The sequence below is a fragment of the Crocodylus siamensis genome, chromosome 3 (assembly GCF_052110815.1).
Source record: "Crocodylus siamensis isolate JL-2025a chromosome 3, ASM5211081v1, whole genome shotgun sequence".
NCBI lineage: Eukaryota > Metazoa > Chordata > Crocodylia > Crocodylidae > Crocodylus > Crocodylus siamensis.
The window spans coordinates 138,761,642-138,781,950 of NC_143397.1; the positions used below are offsets into that span (position 1 = coordinate 138,761,642).

General features: G+C 42.7%; 1 protein-coding gene across 7 annotated transcripts in view; it reads right to left on the minus strand.

Moving 5' to 3' along the window:
- RREB1 (ras responsive element binding protein 1) overlaps nucleotides 1-20,309 on the minus strand; it is a 144,880-nt gene that overhangs the window by 55,282 nt on the left and 69,289 nt on the right. For all 7 annotated transcript variants that reach the window (XM_090039330.1, XM_090039329.1, XM_090039326.1 and 4 more), the window contains one exon: nucleotides 19,086-19,249. In XM_090039330.1, the coding sequence (XP_089895456.1) occupies nucleotides 19,086-19,249 (164 nt within the window). The remainder of the gene's footprint in view (nucleotides 1-19,085; nucleotides 19,250-20,309) is intronic.

Consider the following 20,309-nt stretch of genomic DNA (forward strand, 5'->3'; position numbering starts at 1 on the left):
CAGCACTGCCTTTTGAATTTGATTTTGCATAGTCATTGTCTATAAAGAACAGACTGCTGCAATCCAGACAAGTCCTGTACATTCCCTTTACAAGCTGAATATTAAGACATAAATCCATCTTAGTTTGGGCGTCAAGTCTCAATACTTTAAGATAACCTAAAGGATCAATATAACCCATGGTGCAACTCTCCAAAAGCCAAGAGAGCAACTGTGGTCTAACATGTTCATTTACACTCCCTTAAAAGGGCATCAAAATCTTGAATAAAAGCATCTTTCATTGATGCCCCAAGGTCTTAACAAAAGATGAGCAAACTAGAATGGCTTCATGCTTAATCAAAAGGATAGGTCTGATGTAGAAGTGGTACAAGATCAAAACTGATCCTGCCAGATGCCAACTGCCTTGAAGTACTACTGAAGTCAGCAGCCCTGAACTCTTCATAGGATCAGACCCACTAGAGAGCAAGCCTGGAGTTTCCCAGTACATTCCCAGGAGACCCTGAAGTGGTGAGTACTTTTCTCTCCCCCCACATCAGCTACAGCATGGGGTAATTGTGCCAAGCCACTACTCCCTTTCCTGAAGAGCTGAGAAGGGAGTGGTCAGAGCTTTGACTCTGCACAGCCATCTTCCCTACAAGATGTACCAGGCAGCATACAGGTAGAAAGACTGTGTAACAAGTGAAATAGGTGATTCGCTCCCCAACACACCCAAGGAACAGGCAGTAAAACCAGGGACCAAAATTATAACTTCGACAGCAAAGCAACTGAATGCTAACACTGCCCTTTCCTTAGGCCTTGTGAGAACTCTACAACTGAGCACAGAGATGTCCATCCTATTTGTAGTTTGGGATTATGGCAAGTGTTTGAAGTAGCTTGTCTAGTTTTGCATAGCATGATACATTCAGGAATCATTATTATTCTAGAACAGCTGCTTACAAAAAAAACCAAAACAAAAAGACAAACCACCAAAGACAAAAATAAAAGTCAACAGTCAAGGTCCCCAAACGTGCTGAGGCCAGTCACTTCCCACACAACTCTCCCTCAGTTGTAGGGGTTTCTTTGGTTTTAGCACTGCTCTAACACCCTGAACTCTCCAGGCCAATCCTAGACAATAAATCTATGATATAACGAGTCATCAGCTAGGTTCAGAGTGAAGAAGTAAAACGTGAACCGTTTGTTTTTTTAGGACTGCTCTGCAATGGTGGTAGATGAATTTACAAAATCAACAAGGAAGAAATAATAAGTCAGAACATCAGCATTCAATTCACTGGCACGGTAAAAAGCTAGTCGAGCAAGGGGATGGGTTTTTGTTTTTTTAAGTTGTTTTCCAGTTAAGGTACAAGTCTGAAAGTGAGATATGGATGTGTTGTAACTCATATACTAGGCCTACATATTTAACCTTTTTGGCAACATGATACATAGTTAACATTATTTGGCCAGTGCTTCTTCAGAAAATTAATAAGCAAAAGTGATTAAACAAAGAACTTGGGAAAAACTCTACACCCTAAAAAGAAAGTATCTTCCCCCTTGGTTTAAAGATGATAGTATATTACCCAGAAACAGATATAATTCCTATTAGTGGCTATACATGGGGAATATATTCTTCAGGACATTCTTCTCTCATCCTGTTTCCCCATCTGCTTCAGGCCACTGATTTCAGTGCAACTACTTTTGATTCAAATGAGTGCAAGTGATTGTTGGCAATTCTAGACCATTAGCATATGAAGTTATAGACCCTTCAGGTTTTAATTTTGCCGTTTTGAAAGGAAGCAGCCTGAGTTACTGAGCTATAAACAGGGGAAACCCTGACTATGCCTTTGACTTTTATGGTGTAAGTCAAATACCACAGACACTGATGGCTCTCCTGTGAAATCATGTAAAGAAAAATAAAAGACAGCAGATCCCCAAGTTCTCGTGTAAAGTTGCAACCTGTTTGCAATACAACAAGCAAGTTTATTTCTCTGACAAGCTGAGCAGGTTTCACTGCATCTAGTCAAGAGTGGAGGAAAGGAAGATTGTTAGAGAAACAACCCAAGGTAGTGGGAAGGTAACACAGAAAAAGTAAAAAGGATAGACACCCTCCCTATCTCTTTTACTTTGCAACAGGTATATTAAGAACAGTTCATTCTGCCTGGAAAAAAAACTTCATCACCCAACAGGTGCTCAACTGTAACAGATGTCAGATTGCACACTTTTTTTAATGCTTAAACACTCCCTTTGCTAAGGTTCATTCATTTGACGTTTCTCGACTGTGAAAACAAACTTATTTGTATTGCCTTATCCTTCCTCAGAAGAGCCCCCCCCCCCTTAATTACATGCAAGATCTTACATGCAGCACTGAAACTTCATGATTTAGCTTGCCAAGATGCAAAGGGAACAGAAGCAAAGCTGTGCTTAAAAGTTAGCACATTTTCCCTACTGTAGTCATTCATTATCATTGTCAAATTTTGACCTGTCCATACTGTCATACTTAGAAAATGAAAACTGACCACATACCACTGTGGTTTCACCATTAGCAATATATAAGGCTTTTTAAAACGTCAAAATTCAAGGTGACAGTTTAAGAGGATATGACAAAGAAAAAGCATACAGAAAACCTCATAGTCCAACAGACAACCAAGCTCCAAAAATGCTGATTCAGACTATGTTGAAGTCAACCAAGCAGTTCTATACAAGCTTCTCTTCCAGTCCAGAGCTAGAGTCTCAGCTGGTATATGGTTGGCATGGAGGTACGTGGACTGCAGTGAGTGCAGAGTGCCACTAGATGTACAAGCAGAGAAATATGGTAATTTTATAAAAGTGCTCTGAAAACTGTGCTTTAGATTTGTAGCATTCCATCCTCTCTGGTCCTGGGTATGTAGGCACATGCATTTGGGGATTGTTTATGGCAGAAAAAGAGGGTGTAACTGCAGGGGGGGAGGGAGGAGGACAGGCAGGAATTAAGGAAGTGAAAAAACTAGCTGAATTTCAGGACAATCTGCCAAGCACAACTGTCAACCTGCAAAATAATTTATCAAGCAAAGTGGTGGAAGCCTTGGTACCTGAAATATTTAAAACCAGGATGAACAAGTTCCAGATGAGAGTCATGTGTAGTAAGTAACCCTGGATGAGAAGGAGGAATGGATATGACGGTCTTAAAAGGTCAGTTCCATCTTTAATCTCTAAGGTTTAAGAAATGTGATGCAAGTTATTTGGATCTCTTGATCCACCTAGCTATTACAGCAAACTTACACACAGAACTCCACAGGAGAGCCAAGGTGATCTAATCATGCCACAAACTTGAGTCAGCCCTCTAGCAAAACAGTTATTTTTCTATCTGCTATAATGCCTTTTACCCCATATCCTCTATAAGTGTCGTCTTCCCTTTCTCCCCAAGGGCTACTCTCCATCCCCGTGACAACTGAGCTCTGAAAGTCACATGGATAACACTCATACCAAAATGAAGTGGTACAAAAAGAAAAAAGCTGCTTCTCTTCCCCTCCTGACATCCTGCAGCTGTACTTTGATCTACAATTTACTTTTAAGAGGCTGAAGTGTGTCTATTCCAGCAGTACTGCTACTGAAAAAATATTTCTGAAGATTTTTGGTTCTTTTCCTCCCCTAGGGTGGCTCCAGTTGAACATGTAAGGGACCAAGTCCTACGACAAACCAAAAAGTTTGGCCAATTGCACCAGTGGTCCCTTCTTAGGGTTTGCCTTTGATCTCTAGAAACAGTGCTGCCTTGATCTTTAGGAAGGAGTGTCGAAGACACAAGCTCATGTGTTCAGAAGACAAACTTTCTGGAGCTCTACAATACTGCTGAGAGCCAAGCAGTTCCTGTGGAGAACATAGTAAGCAGAAAAAAAAGTGTAGCATTCACAGCCTTTGACCAGCTTCCACAAAGAATCCCTCTCTCTACTTCTGGAGTACAAGCAGTACTGGTTTGCAGTTGGGATAGCCTGGTCGCAGACAGGTCTGACCAGAGGAACAGTGGATCCACAAGGAAAGCAGCCAGCAGATCCAGTGAGGTCGGGTTGGGAAAGTTTGATGGGGGATAGTAGAAAGGATATTAGAAGTAGAAAGGATATAGGATAAGTAGAAACCAGAATGAGTGACATAAGTGACTGGTGCCTCCTGAATCGGGGGGGGGCACCCAATGCAGCAGGTGCAGCAGCCCTGTCGGGGGGGCACCAGCCCTACCGACAGCATCAGTGGCCCATCGGGGGGGCACATGCACCCCCTACCAGTCGCCTGGGATGAGTGGCAGGCTGCATTAGCAGAGTCTGGTTCACTAGGCAGTCTGCTGCTTGCAGCCTAGTCACCACTGCCGCTTCCTTTTATGTCAGTTCTCCACACTGTCAAATTGCCACCGATGTCCCAACTCCACAGGCCACACTAAAAATCACTTGTCAGGCCAGATCCAACTCACCGGGAGGGGAGAGGGGGGAGTGGATGTGCTGTAGGTTGCTGACCTCCATGCTATACTTCTCTGCAGTGGTCTTCACTTTGCTACCAGATGTGCTACTGCACTGCACACAGCCTTTTCTTCTCGCCATCTCATTTTTGGGTTTAACCTCACAACCCAACCTCAAATTCCAAAGCACAGCACCCAAACATCAGGGAATATTTACAAGTCCTACCTTCCTGTAGAGTTTATTAGTTTCATGTGTAGATGCTGAGACAGTTAATTAGCCAACTGTGCAGTAAACATCCCATGTAGACATGCCCAGTCAATACAAATACTGTCAATCCTTGCCCTAGTGTCATGTGAAGGCAACTACAGCTTTGGTTCAAAAAACAGTGATGCCATACCCTGTGGTTAAACATTCAGTTGTTTGTTTGTCAAAACATGTACAGAATCTGTATCGACAATATTCTGACTCCTACTTACGGACAGCAGCTATTTATGAGACTCCAACGCATTCATCATTAGCAGGTGTAATCTAAGATGCAGCTAATTCTGAAATCAGACACAATCACTATTTGGAAGGCTTTCCTTTGCTGTTTTGCTTAATGGCTAAATAAAATTTGTTATTCTGTAAAAAAGTACACCTCTTCGTAAGTTGAAAGAGTTTGACACCAAAATCCCAACCACCTGGTCAACCTTCTGGTGCAACTGAGGGAAAATTTCATTGCTAAAATGTTGGCACATGTTTCATATATTCCTGTAGTGCTAAATGTCTCATAGCTAGGGTAGGCAAGGATGACCAGCAACAAGAGAATTCTGTACAGCTTTTGCAAAGCTATTAAGAAACCTAACATAATGCACTGGAGCACACTGACCCCATCAGAAGAGCAGGGTGCGGCAAACAGTTCCAGCGGAGGGGTATGTGGAAGTAAGGATTCTCTACTTCGCTGAAAGTTTAGAGCAGTTTAATAAGAACAATGTAGTTTCGTTTTATACTTTTGCTGCAGAAGTTGTACTAAATCATAAAGCAGAAGGCCCCAATGCTACAGTTTGCTCTGTGCAGAAAGAACCCAGAGTCCCCTGAAGCCTAGCTAAATTTTACATAGCTCCACTCAAACGCCAGGGTTCACTTAACATAGAGCTTACAGAGGCCAGAGTGAAACAGCTGTAGAAGAAAAAAAGAACAGTTTAATGATATTTTAAAAAGCTGGCAATGCTGCCAGCCACAGTAATTCATCATGATGCATCTATTTCCAGATTCTCCAAAGGGTCACTGCTGAAAGTCCTATATAGGACAGAAGCTAAAGGATATTCTTTGGTGTCTTTTTTTTGTTCTGCATTTGTAAAAGGATTAGCACTGCAGGGTCCCTATCAACAAATGGAGCTTCCAGGTGCTACTGAATAAAAACAACAGTAATTCTGGACTATATAAGTTCTTCCCCTGTGATCTTTACAACAAGAACTACATTCTACCCCGCTTACTAAGTGTGTAAGCAAACACAGGTGCCCAAGTGTGATTCTGTTCCACCCTGCTCAAGTGCCTGCAAATGAAGTTAATGTAAAAGGTGGCTGGGCCCTCCTCCCATTTTTCTGTAACTCAAATATTAAGGGTCAGAGCATGATGTGTTAAAAAGGTAGATGCAATAATGGATTTTCAGGACTTTAAGAGGCTGGACTACTATGGCATTTGGGTGCCTAAGTCCACTTAGACGCCTAACAGGTTGAACAGAATCGGGCTCTCAGTTAAGAGTCTTACAGTAAAGCAGTGAATGATGTGATTGACATCTGTCATTGTGTTTGTTGTCTTATTGAGTCTCCATGGGTCTGTAATGCCAACAGCATTTGGTTTTGGAATTTTACAATATATTTTACATAGACATGTGTACATGCATAGACTCTTAATACATTAGTATTGGAGGTGGTACCACCAAAGAAACCACCTTGCACACAGAGCCCTATGTGGCAGGGTACATGATGTCCCTTAGCTCCTTCCTGTGGAAATTCATCCTACTGCCTTGGGTCAGTCCCTGAAAGCAAGCTGAGGTTTACCAAGACAGAGCAAAAAAAACCCCCCATGAAATAAAACAAACAAACAAAGCCTCAACAGGATGTCAGATATCATCACAATGACAATACTGAGGTTTGTTTGGAACTATCAAGACTACCCGAAAGTCCTAGGACTGCAAAAACTGCACACAATTACCTTCAAATTCTGATGAATAAATTCCTTTATGGATTTACTAGTGAAGCCCATGAACTTTAGTCAGCGTGGCATTAATCTTTACGAAGTCTGCCAGTACATAGTACTTGAGAGCATAGGCAACACACAGATATGCACTTTTCAGCACGTTCATCTCAGAGGAATATCTGCTTTTCCAAGAAGTTGGGGGAGGGAAGGAATAGCAACAATTTGTGAAAGCGAAGGGAAAAAGATGCCATCTACAAAGCAAAATGGAAAGTACCATTTCTGTAAAGCAACCTTTGTATGCTGCATTAAAAGGCTCTCTAACTTGCTATGTAGCAGACAAGTTCAAACAGGCTGAGACTGATACAACAGCATTCCCATCTTTGCTCAACAGTATCTCTGCTCTCCACCAAGTGTTGCCATAACACCTCAGAAAGAGAAAGAAAAAAAAGGCAGCAAACGCAGCCTGATGATGCTGCAACAGGAAAGTGATTCAGTACATGCTTTTAAAGACAAGTTTTCCCACAGGGGAAAGGGAAAAAAAAAAAAAGGTGTTCACTTGCAATTTTAATCCACTATTGCACAAATGGAAACAGAAAGAACGTAAAAGATGAAGGAAATGTAATACGTGCATCCCAGTACTGCCCCACCTAGCTCACTTCAGAGATGTCATACGGTATTTCAGACAGGGACATATAACAATGCCAAGTAAGACAGGGAAGCTTTCTGGAGGTAAAAAACTCTCCCTGCTGAGTGGCAGAGTTAAATGTATAAGCTCATTTCCTTCAGAGGCCCCTGTCTGTGTCTTTGTGAACTTCGAAGGGTTGCTTTACAGAAATCCCTAGTTGGGCTGCGTTTAAGGCTAACACAAGTGTAAAGCCTTGCCAGTGGCCCACACATTTGGATGTCTGTATTAAATTCCTCAGATGTTCCTTTAATAAAAATACAGCTTTCATAAGAAAATAAGAGCAACTGTAGTAGCTCTCACATCAACATCAGATGCAGAGCACTGTGAACAGGAAGAAAAAAGTTCTACCATTAAAAACATACATGGTTGGATAATTTGACACATTTTTATTTGTTTAGAAACAAACAAACAAACAAACAAGACAAAAGACTGTTTCCAGAATCAGTCAGAGCCTAGTCCATTCACTGCCCTCTAAACACACTGGTAATGACCAACACAGTACAATTTACTGCATTATATGGCATAGAAAGAAAAAACAACAGTAATGCTGAAGGTGCTCTAGCTAGAGCTCCCCTCACCACCACACCAAGATGATGCACTGTGTATTGAAGACATCAGTATGTCTGCACCATCATATAAGTGGAACAGATGAGTGATTGCCAAGTACCTCGTTACCCCTGGGAAGAAGAGAGAGACAGATGTGTGTGCAGAGGTCCTATCATCCCTTGTAGGAATTCTCCAAACCTTTTCCTTCACATGACAGATTCATACAGTATGCCTAACAGAGATTTCTTATAGTCCATGTTCCCTTCCACTCCTGTGACCCACCTTCCTCAACCATTTGGGACCTCACAGCACCCCTGGAGAACTCAAGCAATTGTTTATGCTGGAAAACAGAGTTAGGAAAATTGTTAACATGCTTCAGAAGTCTTTTTGTAAAAATCAGTAAAAGAGCTGGAAAAAGAAAGCTGAGAAGAGTCACCCTGCTTTTCTCAAGCCACAAGAAACTGCTCTGTGGAACACAGACCAAAGATTAGGAGCTTGTATAGAGACATGAACTTAAATGAAATCCACAGATACGGTCTTTCACATCCTCCTCTTCCCCAGTTTCAAGTCAGTCACTCCAGAGGTTTCACATGCCAAAATACATGTGGATGTCTCTACTGCAAAATACTTATGAGCTGTAAAAGGAGGAACAGTTCTGTCTTCCTCTTCTTATGATAGCTTCCCCCATGAGGTGCTGGCCAGTTTGCTCAGGAGCATTACTGTTTGAGGGCGTCTGAATTTTTCCATTGACCTTAGCAGACTTTGGAGGAGGCCCTTCTATAGCTTACTTTGACAGCCTGAATTGGAGAGAACACCAAGAGGCAAAGCAGTATCTGTAAACTCAGCACAGCCTACCTATTATATAATAACTCCACCAGTCTACATAAACAGACATTTTCTCCAAGCAGAAAACCAATAGCGTATTCAGTGTCACATGCTGGCATAATAAAAAAAAATTGAGTGACAGGCTCACAGTGAACCCAAATGTTGAGTTTTTGTCTCCTTTTTCTTCCTTAAGCAACAGTCTGTTTGGTAACGAATGGTCTGGTTTTGTTTTTTGGGGGGGATTTTCTGGGGGGGATTTGGAGGGGAGGTTTAAAGGAGAAGTTGACAGTGAGAGGGTACATGCTGCAGTTTGCTGGTTCTAGCATGCTAAGCCAAAACAGGTTGAACAGGTTAGATAGTAGGGGGAAAGTTAAAGCTAAACAACATATGTTACAGTGGAACCATAGCTAGCACAAGCCCAGCTGGAGATGGTCAAAGAGTTTTCTTCATTCTCTTTTCAGCCAGTGGTTAAAATAAACTGAAAACACATTAAGACACTGTGATTATGAACTAGTTACTACAGCAATGAGGGGCTTTCTTGTATATGCATATACATGCAGAAGGACACGTGAGGATGTTATTCCAACAGGCAGAGAACACTCCTAATGAAGTAAGTACCTTATCAGCTGTCAAATTATCCAATTCAATTACAGGTAAGGAAACAACACGTATACACACACAATCTCCTTAAATGTCTGCAATATGACATTCTCAGTTATTCTTAAAACGCTGCATCTGTGTCAAATCACTGTAATGCTGCAATTAAAGCAAAAGAAAAAACTTCTAGGTCTCCAAGGTGTTCTTAAATCACTAGCGCTTGCTCAATTGGGATTCTTTTTTAAGGTTCATGTCCAAGATGGAGATGGGAGAGAACAGCATTCCTGTGATAACAGTAAACTAAACCTTTGAAGTGGGTGATGTTCCTGGGCACATACTTCCAAAATAAGGAAAAGGTCTGAAGGAGCTATGTGTTCTGTGATTACTATCTAATCTATCAAGTGGCCCATGCTCATTTGAACCATGACAAAGATAACAAAGGCGCACTAAGCTATGCTGACTATATGCTATTATATGGAGGATTTATGTCACTGTTGCTGCTGAGGGTGGTCTCACCCTTCTACACTTGAGACCACCTTCCCACCCTACATACACCTCCAAACCAGAAATCCAACCCTGTCATCAGCACTGTGCAAAAAGAGAAGCCTATCTTAAAATGATCAGTGTCAGATCTGTCTACTGTTTAGATGATCTGAGACAACAAACACACATGCCTAGGGCTTAAGAGTAGCCTGGACTCAGTCTTATGTTTAGATACTGAAGGGGTCTGGAAATGCAAGCATTCCTCATTGTGTATGCTTCAACTCTCAAGAACAATGGAGCTAATTATGGTCAGAGTATAAATCTTAACACTGAACTTCCTTGCTTCTCATGATCTTAATCAGATCTCAACATTTATCTTTGTGTGTCAACTTCCTCTGCTGGTCTTTAATGATAATTGAGATGGAGGAGGATAGTGTTTGAAAGCAGCGAGTGGAGTACAAGCCTGTAATAATGCCATCTCCATAAAGCTCTTTTGGTCCATTGAACTGTTGCATACTTGGATGTAACAGCTCCTTTAACATCTCTTTTAACTTATGACAGCTGTTTTTAAGTTATGTCATAAAAAAACCTCTCTTCATACACAGACAGTTTATCTTATCTTGTACATCTTTATAAAAAGTGATTAATTTACTCTGTTACTGAGCATTTGTAAAAAGAAAAAAAAAGTTGTCTGGGACCTTTTAAAAAAGGTATTAATTCAGTTCTCATTGATCACTGGTCAGTTTATAGTAAGATTTACAGTAAAATAAACTATTGCAGCCCTACTCTACTTATTGTTGTACCTTTTTACTGCCAGTTTTTCTTGTCTTCAACTTGAAGTCCCAGTAAGTGAACAGTCACTCAGAGTGTATTGGCCAATAGTTTTAATTTTCATCTAGCCCAAATTTTCAATAACTTTTTCATTTTTGGTAATGAATAGTACAAGAAAATAGCTTTTCAAAAACAGAAATAATTAAAAATGGTTAGAGGTCAGTTTTCTGCTACAATGATGATTAAAATGAACTGTTACTGTATTTGAAGAAACGTGTGGTTCTAAGTGTGGTGTCTTCTCCCTGATCAAGAAACAGAATATAGGCACCTGAAGTCTCTCTTATGTCACAGTACTTTAAACAGATTAATTCCATTAAATTCAGCATATGAATATGTTGGAAATCCTGTCACATACAACATGCTCAGCTGACTCCCCTACATATATTATTTCAAGTTAGGGAACATTGCTCAACTGTAATTTAATTTAAACCAAAACATTCTCAGGAGCTGAAAAGAGGCATATATAAATGCAAGAGAGAATGAAAACCTAAATGCAAAGCAATTTAATGCAATCTTATTTCAAATGAACGTATCAGATCATTCCTTACTATTCATAAACAAAGTATAAGTTGATCATATTGTACAAAGGCAGAATTTTGTACTCTGCTAACTCTTGTCATAATTTTTTTGTGTAAAATTACACTTGGAGACAGTGTGGAAAATCCTCTTTTTTGGTTTAATTTACCTTAAAGCAAGGGTCAGCAATGTTTTTGGGCAGAGTGCCAAAAACACCTGTGACCTCGACTTGTAAGATGTTGGCGTGCCTGGGGCAGATGGTGGGGGAACCACGAGGTGCCTGATCCTTGTTGAGGCACTGCAGCCCTGGCCCCTTGCCGGCCATCCGACCTGAGGCGTACATGCCAAGCAAAATGCCTTCAAGTGCCACACTCTGGTACCTGTGCTGGGGGTTACCAACAACATTTTCCCAAGGCACTTCTAAAAATAGCAACCAGAAAATGGCCAATGGCATGTCACAATAAGGCCATATTTCCCTATTTTAAGGGGAAGAAAAAGTTTGTCAGCAGATCTGACTATGTACAAAACCCACATGTGAAGAAGCTGGCTATAAAACTAGCACAGGACTGCATGTACAATTAGCTTGCAGGAATTCAATCTTTGAACCCCACAACAACATAACACCCACATCAGAACAGATCAAACACCATAATTAATACAGAACTTCTGGGTGGGTTGCATGGAAAAGATGGTTTGGCAAGGCCTTATGGAATGCAGGCAGAGGAGATAGCTGTGCGCAAATATCCAGAGTATGTGTACTGATGCATGTCACCACTTGGCACATGCACCTTCATTTCAAGACCAAGGAAACCACTTACAACACAGAGAGTGCAAACGATCTCACTCATTTCCCAACCAACATTCAAGAGCTCTCACAAAAATCGTATGTTCCCCACTGACTGAAGAATCACCTGAACATCCATGTTTTAAATCTAGGATGCTTTCAAGTTTCATAGTTTCTAGGGTCAGAAGGGACCTGAGCAGATCATCTAGTCCGACCCCCTGCCATGGCAGGAAAGAGTACTGGGGTCAAACGACCCCAGCAAGGTGTTCATCTAACCTCCTCTTAAACACCCCCAGGGTAGGAGCCAGCACCACTTCTCTTGGAAGCTGGTTCCAGACCCTAGCCACCCTGACTGTGAAGTAGCGCCTCCTGATATCTAACCTAAACCTACCCTCTGCCAGCTTGTGACCGGTATTCCTGGTCACTCCTGGCGGTGCTCAGGGGAACAGTGAGACTTCCCCAATGCCTGCTGATCCCCCCTGACTAGTTTATAACAGGCCACTAGATCCCCCCTCAGCCTTCTCTTTTGGAGGCTGAACAGGTTCAGGTCCCGCAGCCTGTCCTCATAGGGCCTGCCCTGCTGTCCCCTGATCATACGAGTGGCCCTCCTCTGGACCCTCTCCATTTTGTCCACATCCCTCTTGAAGCGTGGCGCCCAGAACTGGACGCAGTACTCCAGCTGAGGCCTGACCAGTGCCACATAGAGGGGGAGGATCACCTCCTTGGACCTGCTCGAGATGCATCTGTGGATGCATGCCAAGGTGCGGCTGGCCTTCCTGACTGCCTCCCCACACTGCTGGCCCATGTTCATCTTGAGTCAGTGATGACCCCCAGATCCTTTTCCACCTCCGTGCTGACAAGAGGGGAGTTCCCCAACCTGTAGGTATGGCACCGGTTGTTCCTCCCGAGGTGCATCACCTTGCACTTGCCTGTGTTGAAGCCCATCCTATTCTCGTCCGCCCACCCTTGTAACCTGTTCTTGAAACACACAAGAGGGAAAACTGCTTTCTGGAAAAAAAAAAAATCTTAAAACTGAAAAGCAGAACCATACCATTTCCTGATAATAAAAACAGCTGCAGGAAGAGTATAGTCCACTCTATGCTTTCCAAAAAGGTCAAGAAAACAGTAAGGCACTGGAAAAGAATGTAAGATTGAGGGTGAAAGTGCCTTAACTTAAAGATATACAAAAAACTAGAACTCTTGGTTCCAAAATGATGTTATTAGACCAACTGGGAAATCGCAAGAAAATGGTCCTTTTCTGCAAGCTTTTGAGATCCAAGTCCCTTCATCAGGCTCTGAGAAAAGTAGAAATGGTACAAGATGGTAAAAAGTCCCCATAGGTAGGAAATAAGCTTCATTCTTGCACAGAGGGAGCTGAAGATGGAAGTCTGTCCCTCTGGGTCCATGGGAATATCTTCTTTGATCAGAGTCTTTGCAACAGTTTGCTTCACAGCACAGCTTCTGAATTTGGATCCATGATAAGAATTTCAAGATTTGCAGGCAGTTGTACTGCTGAATGACTTTTGAGACCTGTCCCTGAGACACTAAAATATGCTTATGTAGCACTCATGTGGGTAAACCCATTCGGGTATTATTTAGGTGTGGGGAGAAAGAAAGCAATAAAAGAATGGGCTTTTGGTTGCACACAGTACATTTCATACACTCTCAGCATCCTGGAATTCACACTTACAGAAAAGCACTGGAAGCACTAGCTGAGCACTTACAATTAGCTTTTGACACTGGAGCCTATTTTTTTGAGAGGCCGTATTTGTGGTTGAAATGCAGAGGCCATCCCACTGTTTCTCATGGAACCTCCTATGGAATCTTTAATAGCCCACCAGGGAGAAGCAATGAAGAGAAAATGAAAACTGTAGCAAACTCCCAGCCTATCTGACACTTCTTTTCTGGGATTTATAAGACATTAACGTTTAAGATTGCTAGAAAAGCAGAAAAAAGAACAGAGACCATCCTCAGGCACAGAACTGGAACAGGATTCATGGCTCATGCAACATCCAGAAAGGAACTTTTTGGAAATGCCTGGGGATAATTTCAGCTTTTACATGAAGACCTTAGCAAATTTTACTCTGTCTCAACTTGATCATGAAAGCAAGACAGGCAAGCAGTCCTGGCCATCCCCAGCTTCCCTGCAAAAGATGCAACCAAACATATAGTAGTAGAACAACTCCACAAGAGAAGGCTGAGGGGGGGATCTAGTGGCCTGTTACAAACTAGTCAGAGGGGACCAGCAGGCATTGGGGGAGTCCCTGTTCCCCAGAGCACTACCAGGAGTGACTAGAAATAACCGTCACAAGCTGGCAGAAGGTAAATTCAGACTAGACATCAGGAGGCGCTACTTCACTGTCAGGGCAAAGTGGTGCAGGCTCCTACCCTGGGGGGTCTTTAAGACAAGGCTTGACAATCACCTTGCTGGGATCATTTGACCCCAGTACTCTTTCCTGCCATGGCAGGGGGTCGGACTTGATGATCTGCTCAGGTCCCTTCCGACCCTACCAACTATGAAACTTGGCTGTATTTCCTGAGGCAGCACTTTCAACCTATTAGAACCAATGCTCAGAGGACTTTGCAATACATTATCTGCTAATTACTGGACACATCAACAGCATACAGCTAGGGGAAAAGTAAGGTTGTAGATTAAAATTCTCCTGTAGCACTGATTTAAGATTCTTCCATCAAAATAATTCTGGTTCAACTATGGCTTTCAATTTTACAAAAGACCCACCTTTTACACACCCTGCCATGCACTGTGACTAAGAGTCAACTTTTTTGGCATACGTGTAGCTCTGCGGGTTCCAAGTAACATTCTCCTATAGCCTGATCTCTCTTCTGGACTCGGGTCCAGTTGAAGGAACTTGCAAGTTAAAGTTTTTGGTCTCAACATAGTACTATTTTAAGAATTTTTTTTTAAATACTTTTTCATATAAATTAAAAAAAAACACCTCTCCAAAGACCACAGGACACGTGTATTTTACTGCACAGTAGTAGTAATGGATCTACTCTTCCCAACATTCCCCAGGAACAAATTGATGTTACAACAAGCAGCTTTTTATACTGCTAACTTTCCTCTCTTCCACTGGTCCCTACTTGAACCCCCAACCTATATTTGCCATTATAACAAATCAGTACAACAGTAGTTCTCCTGTTGAAGATGTTCGGTCAATATCATGGAAATGAAATGCAAATGAAAAATAAATGAACTCTGCTTCCAAGGCTAAGTGGCCTACACAGCTGTTCATTTAAAACTGGGGTGGCCAACTTGCACAGGTGGCACCGGCAACTTCTGTATGTCACATGACAGATCAGGGAAGGGGCAGGCAACACAGCAGCAGATAGGGCAGAGGGCAGAGCAGGGGATCAGGCAAGGACCACAGGCAGCAAGCAGAAAGCAGAGGAGGAGTTTGGGCAGGGAGTACAGGGACGAAAGCAGAGTAGCAGACCAGGTAGAGGAAGCAGATCAGAGTGGTACTCAGGGAAGGTGCAGGCCTGACTTGTGGCACATCAACCAAAAAGACTGATCTCCACTGATTCAAACAACAATTCTTCCAGATGCAAGATCCATCATGAGCCCTTACAGTGCTCTGGGTCACACTGTACCTATTCCAGTAGTGGGTTTCGAAGTAGCAGGACATAATTTTGAATAGCCGAGTAGCCGTGATAGAGACCCTCTTTCGAATGCTGATCCAGTCATCCAGTTCAGAATACAAGGCCATGTTTCAGCTTTTGTTCCTGAATGGTGTCAAGTAGGACTGGTTTTCTTCCTCACACCCTGCATACTGGGTCCACCCATTCAGACTTACTCGTTGGCATTGGTTTGGGAAAGATGACAAAGAGGGACAAAGCGTTAAGCTGTCCTAAGCTAAGACTCACTTGTAAAAGAAATGTTGGGGGGGTTTTCGCACGGCAAAAAATGTAGATGTATTCAAGGCTGCAGATTAAGGAAGCAAAAAGGCATCAAAGCAGAGTTTGGAGAGAAAAATGGGTTTTCCACTCCACAACATTTTTTGCAATGTCAAATAGTTACCTGTTCTGGCATTAGGATGAAAGCCAAAAGCAGACAACCAGGGTAAATGAAATATACATTTATAAACAGAAAGCCAAAATAAGTGAATATACTCAAGTTCCTGCTCTGCCTGATTTAGAAAAGGGACCTGAAGAAGCTCTATCTCCCAGACCCTGAAGTCAGTCTCCCAACTACCAGGCTCTTACAGGGAAACTCTCTCCGACTAGAAATTTCATCCTTGTACAAACTGCTACAACTGCCTACAGGACCATACAGTATTTTCCGACAGAAAACTGTTTTGATGTTTTGCATGTTTTATATATACACAGCATTCACGTTGTTTGTACATATTTATTTTCTTTAAAAGCTTTTAAATAAAACAGTATGTGGCAAGAAACTCAGGAACAGTTCACAAATCACCTTCATTCTTCTACAGCAGATCTACAAAGCATCAGTCCACTTGTTCCTTCACCTCTGTGAGGCTCCAACATAATCTCTGCTTATGACATCACACCTACCCATGGAGTCAGCCAAAAGAGGTACGATAAGTCTCATTCTTTTCCACTTTGCACATTTTTGCCATCTTTTAAATATTTGTGTTTTGGCAAATAAATATTAAAAAGAAAATCATAAAAATTGTGCAATACCAGGAAAAAAGGGACTTGTCTTACCCCCCATAGACAGGCTGCAGGTACAACTGATGCTGAACAGCAGGCGTGGTATCACTCGAAGAGTGCCTGTAGGTGCTTCGCACAGAGGGAGCTAAGCAAGCCCATGGATCTTCACTTTGCAAACCTGATACAGAAGTAAGTTGTGAACATTAATGTGAAGAATGCCCTTTGGTTACTACTTTGTGGCCTGCAAGACACAGTGCTACTGGAGTGTTGGAGATAAATGTGGAAAAACTGACTTCAGATTAGCTTTCAACAAAATGTGCCTGAGATGTATCCATTGTGCAAAAAACTTGTTAAAGTGCATTATAAAACAGATTGAATTTCACTTTATATTTATCACCTACATGCTTGCCTTTCTAAAATTTACTGTCATAAAACCAGCGATCTTCAGAATATTTAGGGTGCAAGCTTGGCACCAAAATCAACAGCAAATTCCCCTCAACTATGGTGGTCTCAAATTTTCACTCTTTAAGAGCTATAATTACAGCGCGCCAGAGCAGGCTTAATTAATCAAGTCTACTGGAGTGTGGTAATTACCGTGCTCCAGCAGACTCCAGTGTCTTGTATATCACTGTCCCCATGCTGAAAAATGGCAGCACGGGCACTTTAACAAGCTTTAGTTAAAGTGACCCTGATGCCATTTTTCAGCATGGGGACAGTGATACACAAGACACGGCGGGCACTTTAATAGAGCGGCACTCAAAGCAACCCTAATTAAAGCATCCCCCACCCCCTGAAGCACGAGTATAAATGCCCTAAGTGATCAGAGATGAGTCTGAAACTTCTGCAAAATTACATTCTGCTGCTGCTGTTTTAAATCACGCAGTGAAAACATATCCTTTAAAAAGTTTATTAGTTTTTAAGTTTGGTGTCTAAAATCCATACAGATGATATACAGGCAATATCCATTTCTCAAACGGGTATGTCTTAAATTGGAATCTATTCCTTGTATCCATCTCAGCGCACGTCATAACTGCCAAATTCCATCCCAATAAGCCTTTAAAGAAAAACCTCATAAAAATTTCAAGTGTTGCTGTTAGGTTTTAACATGCACATTTTCTTTGGACACTTTCTTTAGTCAGTGGCCTGCATTCTGGCAAGTCTGTAGTTGAAATGTCATACGTGGACAAACCCCAAGAGACAAAGCCTTTTCTTTCAGTTATCCCCATGCCTTTCCTCTTCCTGCTCAGTGGAGAAAGGAGCTGAGACACATGCAGAAACTAAAGCTGGCAATTCCTCAGGGGCTGACTTCAGGGCTGGGAAAGAGATATGAGCAAAGTAAAGAGGACTAAACACAAGGGAGCTCTCCCCCCAATGTAGACAGTATAATGCTGGATGTGCAATCTTTGAGAGAGCTGGATGACAGTATCTCTGACTACCTGGATGCCATGGCTACCAGTTTCATTCACCTGGGATTGGTGTCTCCTCTGGACATCTTCAAGTCTTTTCATGTGTTATTGTTTTACCCGTTTTGCTCTTCAGACCATTCACCTTCACTCAGAAGATAATGTAAATCATGCAAATGTTTCTAAACTGGATGTTCACCATGCAGAGGACCAAACAGCAAAAGAAGACCAAACAATGAAATGCCAGCTAAGTGTCCATCTCTTCTCCACTCTTACCTGAGATCACCCCGCTAAACCCACACTGAAGCACTGCCTCCAAAAAGAAGTGAGATTGGTTACACTCAGTCCAATGAAAAATATTCCAATTCATCCCTCACCAAAAAGAACAAGACTGAGACAACTCTTGTCATTTTACTTATATACAATATTCCCTTACCCCCACTTGTCCAGTTTCATTTAGTTGTAGACTGTAAGCTCTTTAATCTTCTTATGAATTTGGAAAGTGCTTAGCAGATTTTAGGTGCTCTAGCAGTACAAACAAATGAATGAGGTAATTGTGTGAGAAAAAATTGTGGGAAAGATTAAATATTTTGCCACTTCAGTTGACCAGAGTATGTACCACTATATACCAAACGATGTAAATTAACTTTGGGAACTTTTTTGTTTTAGAAGTAGAACTTTTTTTTTGCAAACTAGTAATCTGACTAGTGCTTGCAAAAAAAATAAGGCTAATTATTTTGACACCATCTCTTACGACAACACCCAAGTACCCAGTGTACCCAGAAATCACAAAGTCTAAAAGTAACAATCCTCATCTGCCCAATTGTTCTTCCTTTACAGTCTGGTTGCATATACTACCCATTTTAGAGCAACTTACCTGAGCTGGCACAAATACCAAGTGGTGCTTCCAGGTATTGTGACCTGACTACATGTAATGATAGCTAAGCCATCCCCAATTCTTACATCTTCTGAAAATTTGGAATCATGGCACTGGAACTGTGTCAGAGCCTAATATTACACGTTTTCTTTCCCCACTCTTTTAAAAATAATCCAATACACATCAATTCATACATCCCTGACCAAGAATAGGTTTCTAACTCACTCCATTTTACTAACTTATTTTCTAACTCACTCCATCCAAGGAAACCCAACAGGCCTACAATTCCCTGATCCTTCCCCATTCATGGTCCTGTCATGAACATACTCACCTGTGCATGTTTCCATTGGTGGTAAAGGACTGTCCACATACTGAACATTTATAAGGTCTTTCACCTGAGTGGACAAGCATGTGGCGATCAAGGGAGCTTGCTGAGCTCAGAGACTTTCCACAGATGCTGCAGGAATGGTCTGCTCCTCCAGTGTCAGTGTTATGCTAAAGGAAGTAACGGATCGTTAATGAATGAAGTAACCAGGAACTACTACAGAGAACTGTAACAGGTGAAAAGTAAGATGCTGTTTGTTTTCTTTCTTTTCAAATTGCTGCTTAGCTCAATACCTTATGTAAAAGTATGCTTTATATCAGGGACAGGCAAAATATGGCCCATGGGCTGGATCCAGTCTGCAAGGCGATTTCACCCGGCCCACGGCTGCCCAGCAATTAACTGTACCCTGCCCAGCCCACACACTTCACTCCCCAGCCAGCATGCACAGCTTGCAAATGGGGCCACTGCTGTAGCTACCAAGGGACTGCTCAGCTTCTTTGGCCACCAGTGGCTCCTCATGTTTCTACTGCAGCACTCACTCTGGGCAGCAGGTAGGGAAGCTGCAGCTAGGCAGAAGCATAGAGCATGGGGCTGGCAGGAGCATAGAGCCCATGCCCTGTGGAGTGGCAGATCCTGGGTTTGTGAAGTGTGAGGGAGGGTGGGAGCTGGCGGAGCCCCCCGTACATCCTCCCTGCATGGTGCACAGCCCCTGCCGCCGGCAGCAGCGGCTATAGACATCAGGTCCTTAGGGTGCTCCCGGCCCAGGAAGACGCAGCCTCTTGGTGGCATGCAGCTCCAGCCAGTTCCAGGAGCTGCATGTGGTGGCAAGGAGCAGAGTCAGGCCAGCCTGCCTCTATTGCACAGGGCTCAAGTGCGGCTCCCAGGACTTGCATGTCACCAGGGGGAAGCAGGGCTCCCTACCACTTCTGGCACAGTCTCAGGATCCACACATGGCAGCAGGGAACAGGAAAGGCAGCATAGCACATCGCTTCCTACTGGTGGCACGCAATTTCCAGGAGCTGCAGGTGAGCCCTGCATGACAGAGGCGGGCTGGCTTGGCCCTGCTCTGCTCCTTGCTGCCATGTGCAGCTCTCGAAACTGGCTGGAGACACCTGCCATTGGGCAGCTGTGCCTAAGCAGGCCATGAGCACCCTGAGGGCCTGCCACCTGCTGCTGCTGGTAGCAGGGGCTATACGCCATGGTGTGGGGAGCATGTGTGAGGGTCCCCAC